Source organism: Elgaria multicarinata, chromosome 12 (genome assembly GCF_023053635.1).
Source record: "Elgaria multicarinata webbii isolate HBS135686 ecotype San Diego chromosome 12, rElgMul1.1.pri, whole genome shotgun sequence".
Lineage (NCBI taxonomy): Eukaryota > Metazoa > Chordata > Lepidosauria > Squamata > Anguidae > Elgaria > Elgaria multicarinata.
Window position 1 is genome coordinate 21983488 of NC_086182.1, and position 19875 is coordinate 22003362.

Here is a 19875-nt window from a genome sequence, read left to right on the forward strand (position 1 = left end):
TTCAGGGTCTACCCAAATCCTCCGCTCCTACACATGGAGCATCCTTTCACTAACCTCAGCCTCTACTCAGCCTCTTTCCTGGACACAGGCTCTTTGTGCTGTAGATCAAAGACTGAAGAATGCCAGTCTGTGTTGTGTTAAATCTGAGCTTTTAATTCTGTCCCCAGTATTATATCACAATTTATGGGTAACAATGCAATCATAAAACTTCATAAGGAACAAGCCATATCAACCCAGAGTGCCATAGCCTGTTTTGTTTAGAGAATGGACAGACATCAGGAGATAATTCTTGAACTGTCATTCAGAACATGAAAGGCAACACCCTGGAAAAAAAGGATTTCTTTCAAGAGTAATAACTTCAACCCTCCAAAAATCAGTGGATTTTGGAATTCTATCATTTCGGTGTACTGCAGGATTTGGCAGTTCTTATCCCCACCCCAACCCTTACAGAACAAGAAAACCCTACAAAATTCTGCAAGTGACTATATGATGCAGAGTGCTGAAATCTGGCCGCTGCCACTAGGAAAATACCTTACCCCTTCCTCTGCATAACCCCAGATGCAGCCATACTATTGGGGCTGCAGCAGTATTGTCCTTCATGTTTTCTGACAAACCAAGATTGCATAATGTCAACTAGAAAAAAAATATTTTTAGCATCGGGGTAAGCAGAAAGGATGGAGCCTTATTTTGGTTGGGGCAGCTGGGGCATGAGTTTGAATGGACTTGATTCAGCAAGTTAGCTCATACAAAATGTTTAAAACCCTTTTTAGTAAAATATTTTAACTATACACTGAAATAAAAAAAAGTATTATTTTATTGTGTCAAGTCACAGTTTATGGGAAAACGACGGAATCGAGAGGTCAGAGATGGTGCAGCAGCTGCTCTCCCTGTTGCATTAGGAGAAACTAGCCATCCATCCAGTGTTTTAACTGAGCCATTTTGCAGTTTAGCCGATCCACTTGTATACAGCCACACACAGTAACGAGAGAGACTCACACTTTTTGTTTTGCCCGTATATTCATGCGGATGGAACCCAAAGTCAGCTGTTTTTCAATGTGGCCTGTATACATGGTAAAAAGCCACAACAAAAGAATGTGTGGCTTATGGGCATTATAGGGAACTTGGTTGGTGTGTTTGGTACACCCTAACTTCTGCAATGTGTGAAGAAGCTCTCATATGAGAGAGAGAGAGAGCACTCATAGACTTCGCTCTTGAATTTGGACCATGAACTAAAAGATCAAAGAAAAGATAGTGAAATGTGGCCTTATAGGAACTGTTCCGGCCCCAGATTGCCTTCTGGATCACCCGCTGGGGCCAGATGACATCAGCAGACAGAGCTGGATGTCAGGGGACACTCCTGTCCCTTCTACTGAAGCCTCCCCCACCCACCCCGACACCATTTGGGTCCCCTTCTTCTGTGCAGACATGGAGCAATTGCTCTGTGCACAAGTTTCTCCACACAACGAGAAGCCTGGAGCCACCCTTCCGTGTCTCTCCCTGCAAGAGGCTCTCTCAGTGATTAAGGAAGGCAGCCTCTCTCTAGTGTTGGGAGAGGAAGACTCCACTGTTACCTCCCATCATTGATTCCTGTGATCTTCCCATAAGTAATCAGAGATAAGCGTGGGGTTTCCTCTGCTGGCACAACTTCTCTCTAGTGCTGGGCATGGCCTGGAAGAGAACTGCTATGGGTCAAGTTTCCCCACTTCTGCACGAGAGTGCCGTAGACAGAACAATTTGAAGCTTTCAATACTATATTCAAGATACAATCAAAATCGAGACAGAGTTTACGTCTTCTTTTAATAATACCGATTCTGTATGGTTGGTTAGAATGCTCAAAGTTATTTGTATACATTACCTTGTTGTAACCCTTCCAACATCACACATCAAAGTTATTTTCCCCAAGCTGTAGAAGCAAATATGGCAGATTGGCTGGCGGGGGTGATGGCTGCTAAGGCTAGGAGACACTGGCTTGCCAGATCTTCTGAGTTCATACCAGAAGCAAGATCCAAATCAGCGACTTCCTGATTCATTGTTCGGTCTCTTACCTTCTGCAGGTTGGGCATTTCAGTCCAATGCATCTAGAGCGCCCCAGGTCCTGGGGAAGGCTCTACTACACCATCCTAACTGATTGCATCTCTTTTAAAAAAAAACTCTGCTCCAGTAAGATCACATCCATTCAGTACAAGCCAAATTATTTATTTAAGCAGAGCAGCAGTTTCTGCTGGGCTAACTTCCCGACGCCTCTCAACGCCCAGCGTGGAACATTGCCTCACAAATAACTGTTGTTTCAATAACCAAGGGAAGTCACGTGGCCTGCGCAATCTTTAAATGGCCCCATTTCCCCCCCAAACAGGCCTCGGGAATGTGGAGTTCCATTTATGGCGCCTGCCAGAAGCATGAGGATTCTTTGGAGGGCTCCATGCTTCTGAGAAAAGCAGACCTCTGTTTTGGACTTGGCTATCTCAGGATCCAAAGCACTCTGCACTTCATGGAACCCCCGCCCCCCACCTCCCATAAGGTCCCAAAAAGTCACGGAAAAACATTTCTCCAAAAAAGTAGTTCAGGCCACCAGTCTTTGCTCACTGTTGTCCCAATTCGGGAAAATCCATCTTCAGTCGCTTTAAGGAACGCGTGAAGAAGACGGGTGGTCTGCAGACCACGTGGATTTTCTCCTCCCTCCTGCCACTGAGCTCGGGCAGCGTGAGCTGGCAGGCGTGGAGGTGGAGGGGAAGATGGCGGGCTTTGACTTGCTCCAAGCCCAGTCTCTTCAACGTACCCGCAGGGAGCTTCTGCAAAAACAAACCAAAAAGAGGAAAGAAGGGGTGATCTACTGAGCAGCAATGGCAAGGTTCTCTGAGCGTTCCACCGCAGATCTCCAATTACGTTACATACAACAAAAAGTTCTCTTTTGGTCATATTGGACCACAAAGAAATGAAGGAACAGAGAAGGAAAACTCCTACGAAACACAGCCATAAAGACTGATCGCTTTCGGCAGGCCTACCCAGATGAATTTTAAGATGTCTGATTGTTATTTTAATATTGTATCTGGTTTATATGTTTTTAACCAGTTTTATGTATTTTATTGTGATTTTGTATTTAATGTTATTCCCTGCCTCAATCCAGAGGGAGAGGCAGGTAAGAAATAAATATTCTATTCTATTCTATTCTACATGCAATGCCCCTCATGTGGATAAAATGCACAGGATGTGCTAGGTAGAAGTAGCAGGAAGATTCTTCAAGCAGCAGCATAGAATATTTGACAGTGGGAATTGACTGGTGGGCCAGGCCTATTCCAAGCAAGCCTTCATAGCCAGGCATAACGAACACCTATTTATTACACTGAATTTCAACATCGCACTTGACAACTCCTGTGCCCCTTACCTGTGGTGCTAGTTTGCTCCAGTGGGAGTATTTGTGATCCCCAAGGATTGGGCAGCCTAAGCCATAGGCCAAGTGGACTCTGAGTTGGTGCTTCACTCCTACACATAGGGGAAGGGAAAAGACAGGGGTCACAACACACACACAAAGACGTCTTAATGCATAACAGCCAAATGTACTTGTTCAGTCATGGCAATTACCCGCACAGACATATATTCAGGCTGCCTCTAGGGAAAGAGTAAACTTTGACTAGCTAATCCTGCTGGGTACCAACTGTAGCAGAGAAACCAGGCAATGAGAGGGGGTAGAGCAAAATACTATTGCAAGCCCTCCCAGAAAGTTTCAAGTTGACCAATTTTCATCTGTATCCCACAGTACAGAACAAGCAGCAAAACTGTCCAACTGAGATTAAAACCATCAGATCCTGAGATTCTTGGGTAGGCTTTTGATGCCAGCATCACTTGTTCTATTTTAGATACCTCCGAAGAAACTGACAGAACCGGACTGGAAACTAGAGGCACCAAAGAGGGGTGAATGGGAGTCCCGTCTCACCTGTGACTGGCTGCAATTCCAGCAGGGAGCAAGAGGAACAACTACTCAGCTCACGGTACCGGGTCACTGCCATATAGGCATCTCTGTGCTGGCGCACTTTGAACAGCTTCCCATCCTCATCGGACATGCGATAGTTTGGAGCAAGCGCCATCTAAGCCAAAAAAAGACAAGGAGATGCATCACAGGGTAGAGGCGCACCACTCAGCACCAGCTTCTCATTGCTAAAAAGCATTGAACAGTGAGGGCAATTAGTAGACTGAATAGAGAAGGGGTAGGGGAGACGGTCATCTCTCTCAGGCTGCCAGATCATCCCAGCCTGGATATATGCTTCCCTGCATTGTGACTGTGTGGCTTTATTTTATTTATTTAAGGATTTTTATGCCGCCATTCAGCCAAAAAAGGCTCTCTCACGGCGGCTTACAAAAATATTTCTTGACAGTCCCTGCCCACAGGCTTACAATCTAAAAGACATGACACAAAAGGAAAGGGGATTGGGAGGGAGGAGGAGGGAGAAAAGCAAAGCAAATTCAGGCACCACATTCTTAGTTTCAAAGTTCAGCAGTGACACTTGACAGTTGGTAGCAGTGAGGGGGGGGCTCCCAGCTGGAGCTGGACCCAGGCACGATGGAGAGGTGCCTGGCTGCTGCTTCCTCCCCCACTGGTGGCCTCTGCAGAGACAGTTGGTAGCAAGGGGGGGGGCTCCCAGCTGGAGCTGGACCCAGGCACGATGGAGAGGTACCTGGCTGCTGTTTCCTCCCCCACTGGTGGCCTCTGCAGAGACAGTTGGTAGCGGGGTGGGGGGGGGCTCCCAGCTGGAGCTGGACCCAGGCACGATGGAGAGGTGCCTGGCTGCTGCTTCCTCCCCCACTGGTGGCTTGATGGGTGTGTGTTTTAAACAGGACAACCGAGCCTGACTGATTTTGGGCAATAAAGCAAATACAAAAGTACAGCCTGAATGGCTCTGTGGCATAAAAATCTGCTCCCCCGTATGATTTTGATGGCAACAGTCCACTTTGGGCACAATTATAGCAGAGCAGCCTTCTCCAACCTTTACCCTCCAGTACTACAGCTCCTCTCATCCCTGGCCATTGGTCCTGCCAGCTGGGGCTAATGGATATTGTAATTCCAAACTTCTAGAGGGCACCATGTCGGGGGAGGCTGTAGTTGTGCAAGTACGGTGCCATACTGACTGGAAAGACCTCAAGAACCATTTCTTTCAGGGGCTGGTTTCTAGATCTGAGAAGCTGCTCCAATTACATGTGGTGCTGGACTTTCCAAGTAAAAAGCTTAAGTAATAAATCTGCCTCAATGATGGGAGGCATCGAAAACATCAGAAAAATCTCCTGTGGCCAGAAGTGGCAGGTCATTGCAGACAGGAAACAGACCCACCTTATGGTGTGACTGATGGCTCTCCACTTCCTTCTCCACAATGGGAATGTCCACCAGCCCCTCCGATGGCTTAGGTTGGCCAACGCAGATTGCCCTGCCAAGGTATTATTATTATTATTACTACTACTACTACTACTATTATTATTATTATATTTATTTGTAGCCCTTTTGCCCAATGCTGGGCCTCAAGGCGGCCTTACAAAGTTGAAAACATACATTTGGGGTGGGGGAGAGAGAACATAGTTTAAAATACACAACAAAATTATAACACATTAACATAGATGGAGGGCCAGATTATTCTCCAAAGGCCTGCTGGAACAAACAAGTTTTAGCCTGCTTCCGAAAGCCCATCAAGGAGGGAGCCAGCCTAGCTTCCCTGGGAAGAGAGTTCCAGAGCACTGGAGCAGCCACCGAGAAGGCCCTCTCCCATGTTCCCACCAAGCGTGCCTGTGAAGATGGTGGGACTGAAAGAAGGCCTTCTCCAGAAGATCTCAAAGCATGGGCAGGCTCATAAGGGAGAATACGTTCTTTCAAATAACCTGGACCCGAGCCGTATAGGTAACAGTGATGAGCAGCATCATATTTCAAGTCCTCTACTATGGCCATCAGTATTCTTTGCAAGAGGGTCATGGGGTGCTGGGTTTCTCTCCTATCTGGTCCTGCACCAGACATGCAGTCCTGAGGAGACTGCCTGGCTTATAGGAAATCAAAGCTTCTTATGAAGCTATCCGCTGCCCCCCCCAACCCCCCCAACCCACAAAATTAGTTGAATGCAAGTAAGATGTCTCATACCAATACTTCTTTTCCACCTGTCGAGTTCTGAAGAACTCTTGGACCTGGTGTGCGGTGTCCTGGTCCCGTGCAAGCACCATTACCCCAGTGGTTTCTTTGTCCAGCCGGTGACACAGGTGCAAGGGTTCAGCTTTCATGCCATCCAACATCTTTGCCAGGACGGGCAGCACATCTGTGATGCACATCTTCACCTTGGGGCCACCTAGGAGGAAAGCACAAACAGTCTAGATCACATACTTTCCCAAAAGATTTCCTTCCTTGCGCTCCCAAGGGTTATGAAAACTTGGAAGTATCGAAGAATGCAAAAGACAATTTTCCTTCAACGCAGATCAATCCACTGAGTTACTTGGAGAATTGGTTGAAAGTCAACATCAGGTTGACTATGTAATTAGGATGTTGGATATCATGTAACGAGGCAGTGGCCAGCTTTACTGCCCTGTGACAAGTAAAATCTTCCTATAGGCCTCGGCCTAAAGTCTCAATATCATGGCAAATGGAGCAGAAACAGGACCGGGAGCATGGTCAGTAGAAAAAGGCATGGTTTTCTGGGGAATTCTGGAAGGTGAGAATCGGCCCCGACATCAGCTGGATTTAGCCGACGGGCTTGAAGCTCAACATCCCTGTTTTACAACAACTACCAGGCCACTGTAATGACCTTTCGTTAATATCAAAAGGAAGTCAATGACACTGCAATCCACTCACCATGAACAGGGATGCCGTAAGGTTTGTTAATCACCACAATCTCTTTATCCTGGTAGAGGACCCCCCGTTTGAGTGCCTTGGCCAGCACGTTAGGATGAACCCGCTGCAACTGTTGGGTTGTCTGAGCAAGTTCCCGCACACGCCTCAGTACCGGGTCCTTTGGAATCTTTGAACAGCCGAAGAGGAAAGAGTAGGGAAGTTAGTCGGTCCCTTTATTGCATAGCTTTTACAACTGAAATACATTTTTAAAAGCATGTGCATGCAAAAGGCAATCAGATAACAAGAACATGCTCTTTTTCTTCCTTTTTGAAGAAAAAGAAACAACCATAGTAAAAATAGCAAACCGAAAGTACATGAGCTGTAATTGCAACACACTTGGGCAAGCCAATTCCAGTGTCAAACAAGATGTTACATAGGTTTTCAGGGGGCGGCGGCGGTGTTTTAAAAAGGAGCTTTGAGGGAAAGAGATGGACTGGTTAAACCTTTTTTTCCTACGGCCTTTTTCCCACTCAAAATCACTCCTCTGTAAGCAGCTTTGCCACCTACATGGGAAAACATGTCTTTTCTTCTGCGGGTAGGAAAGCATCAGGGAAGATGGGGAAATTTTATCAGAAAAGCAGCTGGTACAAAAAGGGAAAAAGCAGCCCCTCCTTGCTGATTCTCTGCTCAAATGGATCCTCCATTTCATCAAGGTGAGGCAGAGGGAGAAATGGAAAGCGCGGCCACCCCACCTGCTTTCTTGAAAGAGCAGCTACACCAGGCGCCTCCTTGCTCTGAACAGCGTCCATTCTAGCTGATCAGAAGAACTGCTACGCTTAAGAATTGGTGTCTGGATTTATCTCCCCCTCCACCCCAATTTCTGCCATGTCTTTTAGACTGCAAGCCTGCAGACTGGGACTGATTTTTGTTTATTGATCTTATGTAAGCTGCTCCGGCAGCCTTTCTGGCAGAGGAGCAGGAAAAATACTTTAAATAAACAAACTTGTGGCCTGCCAAGGCTGCTTTTCATTAAATCAAACCAACGCTGTGAGACTGTTACAGCCTTCTACCACATAAAGTCTAGCTTGGTCTTTGGCTTGTCAGAACACAACAGTATTGCAAGAACTAATTCAATCTTCACCAGATGCATAGAGTAGACTCTGGAAGAAAACAGGAAAGCACAGGCTGATGGGATTGCGAAAGGGGGTGCAAGGGGGTTCACTAAACATAACTGTGTGAGCCCACTCCTTGCCAGCATCCCCACCTGAGAATCAGGGTCAGAATAGGGTCCCTGGGATCCAGTTGAAAGAATCAGGGAGCTGTTGATGGCAAAGAGCTTTCTCAGCCCAAGTCCCTGGACAGCTGCCGTCTGCCAGAATAGACAATACTGGGGTAGATGGAACAGCAGTCTAAATTAGGCTGAGTTCGAACGACACGCTAATCAACTGGGGTGGGTGGGTAATAGGAACAACCGTTGATTAGCGTGTCGTCCGAACTCAGCCTCAGTGTATCAGTTTCCTAGAAGTTCCTAAATGCAATTGTGCTGTTATTTCGAGATTAAAAGGCAGAATATTTTAAAAAGTGGCTAATCTAGGGTGACCATATGAAAAGGAGGACAGGGCTCCTGTATCTTTAACAGTAGTACAGAAAAGGGAATTTCAGCAAATGTCATTCGAATGCATGCAGCACCTGGTGAAATTTTGTCTTCATTATAACAGTTAAAGCTGCAGGAGTCCTGCCCTCTTGACCAGATATAAAAGAGAGGAGGGCTCCTGCAGCTTTAACTGTTGTGATGAAGAGGGAATTTCACCAGGTGCTGCATGCATCCAAATGACACCTGCTGAAAATCCCATTTCTCTACAACTGTTAAAGATACAGGAGCCCTGTCCTCCTTTTCATATGGTCACCTTAGCTAATCATGCTTGCCAATTATTAAGCCGTTCTGTGGTTTCGCGATCTTAAATTGCAGCTCCTGCACATGGCTAGGAAAGCAAAGAGACCCTCACAAGCCTTTTAAAAGGCTCCCAGGGCACAATGCATGCTGGGAAGTGTAGTTCCCCTCGTCCCGACGCATGCCGGGAAATGAGGCGCCCCCGCCAGTCCCGCCGCCACTCCCAATGGACTGACCTCCTTCTGAGGCTTTTGTTGGCTGCGCTTCTCAGCCCGCATTTTATCTGCCAGCTGCTTGGCGGTGAGAGGGGCGGCCGGGCCCTGGCTGCGCGAAAAAGGCCGCAGAGGTGGCCTCATCATAGCGAAGTCTAGGACGCGGCGAGGGACGCCGCTCCGAGCGGCCATTTTGTTGAGCCCTGTTCGATGTCAAGCGGAATACAGGGGTGGGCGTGGCCTCACCGGTTTCCCCCTCCCCCAATCCTATCGCTCGCGGGCTACCGCCGCGCCAAATCAGAAATGAAGGAGGCGGGACGTCCAAAGCGTTCTGACCAACCGAGTGTATCGTTTCTGTAATAGGGCCAACCACATCCAATAACACTAGGCCTTACGGGCTACAGACAGAGGAAGAGCCAATGGGAAAGGACGAGATGGAGGCGTTTGAGACCAATGGGAGCGGGTGAATGGAGGTGGTGGGCGGGGCATTCCCCTTTTTTACGGTTTAAACGGCCGGCAGTTGAGAGGCAACGGTCGCTGCGCAAGAACAGGAGGAGGCGGCTGAGCCGGCGGTGGTCAGGTATTAGCGAGGGAGGGAGAGACGGCGCGTGCGCGCTCTGAGGGGAGACTGGCTGCGTCTTGCCGGGAGTCCTCCGGCTTCAGGGACACGCTGGCCAAAGCCCCGTTGAGGAGCCCTTTTTAACCCGCCTTTGCTCCCAAGGAGCTCCAGGCGGCGGCGGCGGCGGCGGCGGCCGTGGTTCTCTTCCTTTCCTTCCACCCACATTTTACTCTCAAAGACCCCGTTTGTTGCCTTTGGCCAGCCTGGAGGCCCAACGAATTACTTGGACTACAACTCCCATCGTCTCCAGGATTATGGAAGTTGTAGTCCAAGCAGAAATGACGCCCGTTAAGCTACTCTGGGCTGATTGGTCCAAGGCCACCCGGACTGAGTGGGGGATTTAAGCCCCATACTAATGCTCTAACCATTGTACCATATTGCCTGCAGCGCTTGCTGTGCAGGCAAAGGGGAGGGGAAAAGAGAGTGCATCCCTAGTTTTCACTGTGTTTTGATCACTAGCCTCTCTGGGGGTAGGGGACAGATAAGGGCTTTTTGCAGTGACTGTGGTTAACCACTAACTGGTTAAGTGTCAAACTAGGGTTGGGGAGGACAGGACTCAAATCCTTGTTTAAAGATTAGGTTTATTGGTGGACCTTGGGGAAGTCACTCTCAACTCTTAACCTGCCCTGCAGGCCTGTTTTGGAGAAGAAAAGGGGGGTGCGGCAGAGCAGTGTATCTGCTCTTAGTTCAGTAAGATTTATTTTCTGCCTGAAATGCACTCAAGGGAGATCGCAACAACTACAGATAAGATACAAAACCCGAAATAACATTGATTTGGACTTTTGGTACACCTACCCCAGTTTTTGTCCGTCAACATCTCTCCAGACCCTCCTTAGCCACTGGTACCTGAGACCCGTTTAAGTGGACGTGCTGGGGATTGAACCTGGAACCTTCTGCATACACAGCAGGTGTGCTACCAAATGAGCTAGACCCCTTTTGGATCAGTGGGATAAGTACGTAATAAAGGCATCTGGAAATGTATAATTACCTCTAGAAGGGCAGCCTAGGTAATACGTTACATGAAAAAATAATAGCAAAGTGTTGAGGCACCTTAAAGACAGTGATTGTGGCCATAACATAAGCTGTCTGGCAACAGAATGAGATGCTCTAGAATCCTGCACCAGAGAAAGGAATGGAACAGATGACGTAGTACCAAACAACACAACTCTTACTAAATGTTTATTTCTTAAATGAAAAAAAAAAGGTTTAATGGATGCTGCAATTAAAAAAAATGTCAAATTTGTATCCCTATAAGTCTTGGATAAAAGATCATTGTGCTTTCTTGGAGATGGTGAGATATGATCTGGAAATGTCAGTCGGAACTTGTGCAGACCCTCTTTGCAGCTTGTTCTGGAACTTCGTTGCCTGTTTCTGCAGTATCCCTGTGGCCACTCTTAATTTCCATCTGTTCACCTGCTTCCATTTCAGAGTATTTTGTTTTTTTTAAGTGTGAAAGTTCAATGCGTCCTCTACGCACAAAGTGACTGATGCGCGACTCCAAGCCTTCACACTTGGGACGGTCCATTAACGGTTTGTAGTTGCGCGCTTTCACGCCTTCAATTAAAGCACTAATCTGTTTGTGGAATGGAGGCGTTATCTCTCTCCAGAGAACTGTTGTGTCGTTCCTTGAACCTATAAACAATTAGCATCAGAAGAATGTCAAGTTATGCATAGCATATAAAAACAAAGCTGTTCTGGTCCATGAGAAAAACAAAATCCGTAGTTATGCAACACCCTATTAGGACCAACCAAAATGCCACCGAAGTGTGTGCAAGCATTTGAGTTCTCCAGAACTCTTCATCAGACTAGATGGGACAAAAAGCAGCTGCTTGGGGAGGTGAGATGGAGTACAAAGATTATTCCAAATGTTGTGACCATGAGGTCTGCAGCTCAAGAGAGAGGCTGCAAGCTCAGTGAATTAGTCACTGGTAGGTGTTGCAGTTAATATTACATTTAACATTCTGGGCAACTAAGCAACAGCTGACACACATGCACCCCCCCCCCCATTTCTAAAGACATAAATGCCAGCTGTAACTCGACCTGTCTCTTGCATTGGGTGAAACACAGGGTCCTGGGTAGGCTGAGAGCAGAAGAAAAGCGAAATATTACAGTTCTTTAGGAAAGCTAGAGCATGTTCACCAAGTGCTTCTGTCTGTCGCAATTGCTCTAAGACCCAAGTATGTAAGGACTATGGGAGCCTCTTGAGAGCCATTCTCTGATCTAGCAAGAGTGAATAGGGTTTGAAATCTACGGAAGCATATTTCTCTTACCTGTCTCTATCGGTATCTTGGCAAAATCTAGTCCCTTTAGCATGCTGTACAGCATATGGGTTTTAACTGCATGGTTAGCCCAAAGCTGTTGTAGATGAGTAACGTTAAACTCCTGGACTTTGCGATCATAGATCCACTGGATGTTTTCAAACTCACAAGCATAGAGAACCAGAGGAAATTCCACAGCCATACTGCAAGAAAAAAAAGGAAACGGTATTAAGCTTACATTAGATGCATGTGACTTAATCCAACAGTGAGTACATGCAAAAGCAGGCATCCACAAGCTAACCCTTTGCTGGAGTGGGGGTTGTACATGCAACTAATGTAGATGCAGTTGCATCTCAATGTTATGCTCAACTTGCCCCCACTGAATGGTTATTGATAGGTATCTGGGGATACTAATCTTGCACAGCACCTTGCTGGGATGGAGTTAAAAATGAGACAGGGCTGCGTTCTTTAAGCAAATATCTACCTTTTTTAACCAGTTACTATGAACAGAAATGTACACTTGATGGAGTTGCTATGCAACTTTGGAACTGCATATTTCTTTAGTCTGTTTACGTAAGATTGTGGTAATTTCAGTGCATCAAAAGGAAACTGACTCGGGGATGAAGGACAGAATCGAACTTCAAGTTGAAGTACGAAGAAGTATAATTTTAGTGCATGGTACTGTATGTCTTTAACTCCTTTTCTCCCCACTCTCTAGGACTTTGATGTGGTTTTGCCCTGCAGTTCAGTTATACTACAGAGCAAAGAGAAATGTGGCATAGCAGAAACTGTCTCTCAGTGCTCCCCCACTTGGTGCATTTCAGATGTGTTAGACCGCCATCATTCCTAGCCAATCCAACACATCTAGCAGGAATCAGGCTGGGGAAGCCTGGCCTATGTTGTATGGAACCCTTGCACTGACGGTCAGTTACCGATGAGTAAAAAACTGCACAAATCACACTTCTATATTGTTTAGCAAAATTGTGGCATACCTTTGAACTCTGGCATGAGCTTTTTCAGGCATGGCTATTTCATTGGATGTGATGCCACGTTACATTTAATAGTCAAGGTACCACAGGTCTATGGTAATGGCTCATAACTTGCTGGTAGAAGATACCCTTTGCATATAGAAGATCCCAGGTTCGGTCCCTAGTATCACTGGTTAAAATGGGTCTATCTTCATGGGTTGGTTTTTTGCTGAAATGTAAGAGTTACTCATCGGGAGATTTTTTTTTAAAAAAAATTAGCAATTCCTTTGCAAGCTGTACCTGTATTGTGGTTTTCTAGGGTTGTTCTCTATATCCAGCAGCTCATCAATAATCTCTGGCTTCTCCATCCTTTGTCCAATCAAGAAGAGGATAGCCATCATGCAGCGGACCTGGTGATAGAGGAAGGCTTGGCCTGTCACTTCAAACTGGTACATTTGGAATGGGTTTTGTTGCTCAGTCTCCTCTTCTCTATCCACAAGCTGCACCTCTGCAGTAAGAATTGTCCTTTGAAAATTAGTCACACCATTGGCTACGTCCATCTTGCACAGATTACGAAAATCATGTGTCCCCACAAACTTCTGAGCTGCAGTATTCATGAGAGATACATCCAGATCCGCATGGGGGAAAAAGTAGCGATAGGTCCTCTTCAGGCAACTAAATCTAGCACTGAAACAGGGTTCTACTGGGGCCCAAGCCAGTGCACGTATATCAGGAGGGAGAACCTGATTCAAGATGTGGGTGTAGCGGATCTCCTCTGCGGTTTTAGTTGGTTTATCTTTTGTGGTACCCTCAGGTCCGTCCTCTGAGAGGTTTGAGCGTAGATCCAGGGAGATCACCTGAAACATTGGAGAAGAATTATATTCCAGAATTAAGTGTGTAATACAAGACTATGGCTTGATGTGTGTTTAACTGAATTGTTAATAAGAATTCTTCAAATGGGACTGTTTTGTATCTTGGTGAGACCTTTACTGGTTTGGCAGTAGATTTAACTTGCAGTCTTTCTCAGTTTTCTGAGCAGTTCAGTACTTGATCTCAACAAGAATGCCAGGCTGTCATTGATTATAGGTTCGCTCCTTAGATACATCAACTATTGATAGAAAACATTGGTGGTTCCTTATTACTTGTTTTCCATGCAGCTTCCAATAATATCAATTATCAGATGATAGCAAAGCAAAATTATTATTAGCAGCAGCATTTATATCCCACATTTCCTCCAAGGAACTCAAGGTGGCAGACACACACACACACCCTCACAACCACCTAGGGTGTTAACCTGAGAGTAAGTAGCCCAGGGTTACCCAGTGGGTTTCATGAAGATTTGAACCTAGGTCTCCCCAGTAATAGTCCAGCACTAACCCAGCATTCCCCAGCCGGATGCCCTCCAGATGTGACGGGCTACAACTCCCACTATGGCCCAACCAGCATCTGCCCCACTACACCAGCAGAGGCTTGAGTCTATACTGTCCAGATAAATACTAACTTTTTCTAAATGTGAACACACAAGATTCCACCATGTAGAAGCTCAAACATTTTGCCAATTGTACACTAGACCAAAGTTTCAGCATATTTAAGCCTTCTGAAAGCAGTAGATAGGGGTCATCAGCAAAGTTAATGGGGCTGGGCCCCCTCTAATTCAAATGCTGCTACAGAGATAGAGATATTGCACTTACCTGTCCAAAGGCACTGACTCCCTTGTCAGTGCGCCCGCAGCGGTGGTAGTTGGAAGCCTGCCTACTATCTACTAGCCGGGTTTTGCCAAGAGCCTCAAACAGCTTCTCTTCAATAGTATTGTTGGTATTCTCCTGGCTGGCAAAGCCCTGGTATCCCCAGCCCAGGTAGGCTATCTTTAGAGCCACATGTCTCCGGCCGTAAGCACTAAAATCAAATGGCCGCTGCTGGCGTTGCTTAGTTTTTCCAGATGCTGGATGGCTGCCTTCTGTGCCCATGGGTTCCTTATGCTCCTGGAGCCTTTCTTCCAGCCTTTGCACAGTGTCTTCCAGCTCCTGGATCCTCTTCAGTAGCTTCTCTCTTTCTTCCCCATCTTTGGCCATGGTGAGAATTCCTATGAAACAATCTGCAATGTGAAAACATGATAGCAGTTTATTTGCAGATAAAGCGGAGAAGAAACTCGAGGAATAACTAGAATTGTTCTAACTGAATTTGCTGGTAGAGGCTGTTCCGCTGGAGAGAATTAACAGAGCTACATCTCGAGTGTTTTTTCCTGCCCTTATTCAAAATAGTGACTTGGTGTTGGTGTCAAACTGTGTCTCTTGCTTTAGTAGGGTTTTTCAAACTTTTTATCTTCAGGGAACCTTCTCCATATCAGCTAGGTTGTTGAGGGGCCTCTGCATATTGTACAGGATTCTGGGATTTGTTCTACAGTGTACACATTTCATGTGAGCAACGGCCAGCCCTCTCTGGCTCAGTGTTGCCCTGTGTGAACTAAATACGCACCCTAGAACGTACATTAATATTCTTCAGCAACTTTCCGTTTTGAGGGACACTCAAAGTGGTGGGTAAACTGTCTCTCTGGGAAGCTTGATATTTTCTTTGTAGATATCAAGTTCCCCCTTATATGCGAACAGCTTCTGGATTTACTAAAACAAAGTATAGTTAATACTACGTAAGAGTGCTTGTAACACTGAAGAGTCAGTGTGGTGGTTAGAGCGTTTGACTTGGATGAAGGCCAGTTTCTAATGCCCACTTGGGCATGAAGCTCACTGGGTGAGTTTGGGCCAGTCACTGACTCTCGGCCCAACCTATCTTGCAGAGTTGCTGTGAAAATAAAATGAGGAGGAGGGTCATGTACTCGAACTCGGGCTCCTTGGAGGAAAGTCGGGATATAAATGTAACAAATAATAAAATGAAAGGGGAGGGGTGGGGTGGAGAACAACATAATATAGCAGGACTTGGGATTTTTTCTAAATTGACTTGGGTGTAATTATAACCCTGCTGGACATAAGCGGGTGGTACTATTCAGTAAGTAAATAAATTACTAGCTAAGTTTGCTTTGGTAGGTGTAACACACGTCGTAAGAATGAGCATCTCTCTTTCAGGCTCGCTAAATATCAAGAAGAAGTAATGGCAGCCCTGATGAGACCCGATCGGTACCGATGGGCCTCTATGAGCCATGAAGATCAGCTCAAAGAAGCTGCAATGGCCTTTATTCGCCTTTGTGCAGAACAGGGAGATGGAGATAGCCCGAGGCAGCCTCGCATCACCCCTCAGGTAGACCCCTACACAAGAGCCTCTGTGGCCTCTGTAGCCAGACCCACACTTCCTGTAACCATCAAGCATCTTCAGACAGAAACCACCTTGCAAACGGAGACTCCTAACAATTCCAGAGTTTCTAGGAAACCTGTGATGAAAAGGAAGGTTCTGAGGCGAAGGCCTGATGGGGAAGTACAGGTGACAGATGAATCAATCGTCAGTGAACCAGAGTCTAGCAGTCCAAGTGACCCTGAGTATGGCGACCTGAGTCAGAGAATATACAACCTGAATACCCAGCAGCAGCAGCAGCAGGAGGAGGAGGAAGAGGAAGAGTCTGAGGAGGAGAGCGAGCCAAGCAGTTCCCCAGAGTCCGAGGTTCCTTATTCCTGGAGAACTACAGAAGAGAGCCAGAGCTCTCAAAGAGGGAGCCGGAGCAGTGCATCCTTTGAGCAGGACTTGATACTTGCTGGCCATCCAAAGTCCTTCATACTACCAAGGCTGGAGCAGCTCAGCCGAAACAGAATGAAGACTGATCGGGTAGCTCGTTACTTGGAGCATAAGCACGACTGGGAATCACTGCGGCTGCCAGGAGAAGATCTCAGGAAGGGGGTGCGCTGGAGCATCCGGGAACAGATGCTCTACAAGTCAGAAATGCCGCCCCGACCTCAGCACATTTATATCCCCAACAATTACTTGGTGCCTACAGAGAAGAAGAGATCTGCCCTGCGCTGGGGAATACGCTGTGACCTGGCAAATGGTGTGATGCCTAGGAATTCCTACTCCTCCTAAACATCCTGAGTCTTTAGATCTCCACCCATAGGAGTGTACATTGCTTAGTATCACTCTGAACAGGCAACTAATCTATTTTGTTCCCTTTGAAACCCAAATCCTGCATATTGATTTTTTTCAATCTATCCTTGGCTTTCAGAATAGGTGCTTTCTGGGCAGGAAAAGACTCTACTTTCCTATGCTTCTTAAAAAGTTGCCCAGAATGGATCATTTACATGTAAATGTTGTCCCATAAGAAGTCAGGCAGAAGATGAACCAAAGCCTACTGAAGTATATGTCATGGAGAATAACCTTCAATTTATTGCAAGGTCTTTGAAACCCAATTTCTCTTCCTAAAGCAATGAACATCCTATATGTCAGTATTTTTTTTTAAAAAAAGTTTTAACTTCTGGGTGTATGGATTAAATTAAACATGTGGAATAAAAGGATAATCTCTAGTTTCTCCATTGGCAAGCTTGAGTTCTCCCTGCCATCCGGTAGGTTTGCTGTTTAGGCTTAAAAGAATATTTTTCCCCCTCTAGAAACAAGAGATAGGCTAACACTTTTACGTAATCACTGTGTGGAATTGATGTCATTATACAATTGTAAGTTAGAAGGAAGTCTGAAAGATGCCCAAAATCATGGCATAAAATTGGGAAAGGGAAGAAAGGTTTATTTAACCCATAATCCTATGCACTGAAATAGCTGTCAGATGACATGAGGGAATGTTCCCCTAGTGTGGCGGGAGCTGCCTTACCCCACAAGTGAACTTTCTGGTATAAGAACTTTGGACTCCTCACCTAGAATTATGCATGATAGGAACCACTAATTAAGCTTGTGTCCTTATAACCTGCAAATGCGAAATCCATAGAATTATCAGGAATTATTCTAGAAAGATCATATGAAAGATGCAATAATTCATACAATACTTTACTCCTGAGAGGGGATTTGGTTATTTTGAGATCTAGAATATTACTCTAGTGATTCATAGTGTAGTCTAAGGTTGGATCCAGAGTTAGTACAGAGTAGACCCAATACATGAACGGTATTTCTGCTAGTCTACTAAATTCCACTGATTTCAGCAGGGTCTTGCTATTTACTGTTTTACTCTGTACAGCACCATGTACATTGATGGTGCTATATAAATTAATAGTAATAATAATACTGTGAGTATAAGTGCATCTGGATCAAACAAATGGGGTTCCCCCCACTCTTGGTTTAGTTAAGAGAAGCTGCTTCCAGCACATGGAAATGTTATATTATGAGCATAATGAAAGTGAGGTTGCATATTGGAAAATACAATGGGCAACTGTGCAAAGTAACCGGAATTATTCTATTAGTTTAATAAATTGTTGCTTCCTATAAAGACATGCTTGCTCAGGACAGAAAAGTAAAAAGAATTTTCACAATGGTATTGAAGGCGGCACTAGGTGAATATCCCAGTTTGAAGATGCAATCCCATGCAGGTTTACTCAAAAGTAAATCATATTGCTCAATGGGGTTTGCTCCCTGATATGTTCATTTATTTTCTGTCTTTTTCATGGGGGGGAAAAAGGATCAAATGTGTATTGGCGAAAACATTAAACTGAGACAGAAAGTTCCTAGTTTAAATTTTGCTTCAGGCTGAAAATCTATGCATACTTACCTAGGAGTAAGCAGCACTACCCACAATGGGACATTGAGCAAATGTGTATAGGATTGTGGTGACAGCCATTCACTCCCTAAGTGGTCTGTTCTGTCTGAACGTGTGTAGGGTTGCACCCTATTGTTATCGATCATTTGAGTTCCTGGCTGGCTGAAAACTTTGCCATACTCCTGTGTAATTGAGTAAAATGAGATGAAGTCTACTGCTCTCCACTTCCCACATAAAACTAACAGCAATCATAGCCAGAACATGGATGACTGTATGTCAACCTCCCTCCACATATTTCTTGATTATCCTTTAGTTTTTCTCTCAAAGGCTGGTTAAGTTCCAAAGAAGTTGGGAAATTAAAAAAAAAAAAAGTGCTGCAGACGATGTGAATTGGGATTAATTTCCCAATGGCCAAAGCCACCTACCTCCATTGCTAGCTTACAATTTCTTTAAATTTTGAACAGGGCTGATGTCAGCCCCTTACATTCTTAAGAGCTCCAGCAGGATCCACTGCCAATACCTGTCCTGGGACCCCCTTACTATTCCACCCCGTGCCAGCCCTTTTAATTTCCCACAATGCTCCTGATGTAGCATCACTGCAGCATTGTGGAAAGTTTAAAAGCTGGCTAAAAGCAACTATCCAACGCTTGTTGAGGTGTGCTATCACAGGTGAGTAAGTCCCCCTGGGCCTGATGACAATGCAGGGGGCTTGCCAGAAGACATTTTGTCTAAAGCCAGCCCTGTATTTGACAGCCAAATTAAGCCAGTCACTGGCCAAACATACCGAAGCTGATCCCACTATTATCACTGCCCCCATAACGCAAGATGGCCCATCCCTTTACTGATTTTTCTGGGAAGAAAAGTCCACTATACAAACCTTACAATATGCAGAGTTAGAGGGCAACTGGGACACCGACCCAGCTGAGCAGGTTGGTGGTGGGGTTCTTTTAGCCTCCGGGAATCTGGTCCTGTTACACGTTTACTCAGAATTAAGTGCCGCCGAATTCAATGGGGCTAGCAGACGTGCTGGGGATGGCAGCCTCAACCATCTTGAGCAAGTTGAGTCGGTTCCATTGAATTCAGTGGGATTTACTCCAAGACAAGTGTGCGTGGGTTCACTACATTAACGTTTATAGTACGGCGGCTTCGCGTAGGACCTTGAGGATGGACTACTACTCTAGTTTAAAACTCCCCAGAAGGAGGGCGTTGAAGGAGATCCAAGTGTTAAACACCGCAAGTCTTTTCTAACGTGCCCGAGATGTGAAAAGGCGGAACGAGGAAAGGATCTAACCAATTGATTGCAGGTGAGGACAATGAGCTACACTAAAGTTGCAATCCCACACACACTTACCGGCGAGTAAGCCCCATCGAACACAGTGGTACTTACTTCCGGGTTACTCTCAAACACGTGGCGCGATCCTCTCGCTCCTACCGCTGCCGCAGCAGCAACAGTTGCATGTAGAAGGGGGAAAGGAGGTGAGCGCGAACACACGACGGCTCCG

At 45.9% G+C, this 19875-nt stretch overlaps 3 protein-coding genes across 6 annotated transcripts; 1 reads left to right on the forward strand and 2 right to left on the reverse strand.

The window, feature by feature from the left end:
• Positions 1-1821: 1821 nt before the first annotated feature.
• On the reverse strand, positions 1822-9102 carry RPUSD4 (RNA pseudouridine synthase D4). The gene is made up of 7 exons (XM_063139619.1): positions 8921-9102; positions 6815-6980; positions 6113-6314; positions 5321-5414; positions 3932-4082; positions 3383-3480; positions 1822-2789 (listed from the first exon to the last, which is right to left on the reverse strand). The coding sequence occupies exons 1-7, from the start codon at positions 9086-9088 to the stop codon at positions 2580-2582; spliced, it is 1089 nt and encodes a 362-aa protein (XP_062995689.1). The 5' UTR covers positions 9089-9102; the 3' UTR covers positions 1822-2579.
• Positions 9103-10683: 1581 nt separating this feature from the next.
• PUS3 (pseudouridine synthase 3) lies at positions 10684-19875 on the reverse strand. Of its 4 annotated transcripts, none has more exons than XM_063139072.1 (5): positions 19761-19875; positions 14433-14824; positions 13042-13598; positions 11786-11976; positions 10684-11147 (listed from the first exon to the last, which is right to left on the reverse strand). In XM_063139072.1, exons 2-5 carry the CDS (start codon positions 14811-14813, stop codon positions 10828-10830), a joined length of 1449 nt encoding a protein of 482 aa, XP_062995142.1. In that variant the 5' UTR covers positions 14814-14824; positions 19761-19875; the 3' UTR covers positions 10684-10827. The 4 variants fall into 4 exon arrangements, with proteins under 4 accessions (XP_062995142.1, XP_062995143.1, XP_062995145.1 ...); XM_063139073.1 differs by having other exon boundaries at positions 14433-14836; XM_063139075.1 differs by having other exon boundaries at positions 19725-19875.
• Positions 13110-17184, forward strand: HYLS1 (HYLS1 centriolar and ciliogenesis associated). The gene is made up of 2 exons (XM_063139076.1): positions 13110-13190; positions 15819-17184. The coding sequence occupies exon 2, from the start codon at positions 15844-15846 to the stop codon at positions 16759-16761; it is 918 nt and encodes a 305-aa protein (XP_062995146.1). The 5' UTR covers positions 13110-13190; positions 15819-15843; the 3' UTR covers positions 16762-17184.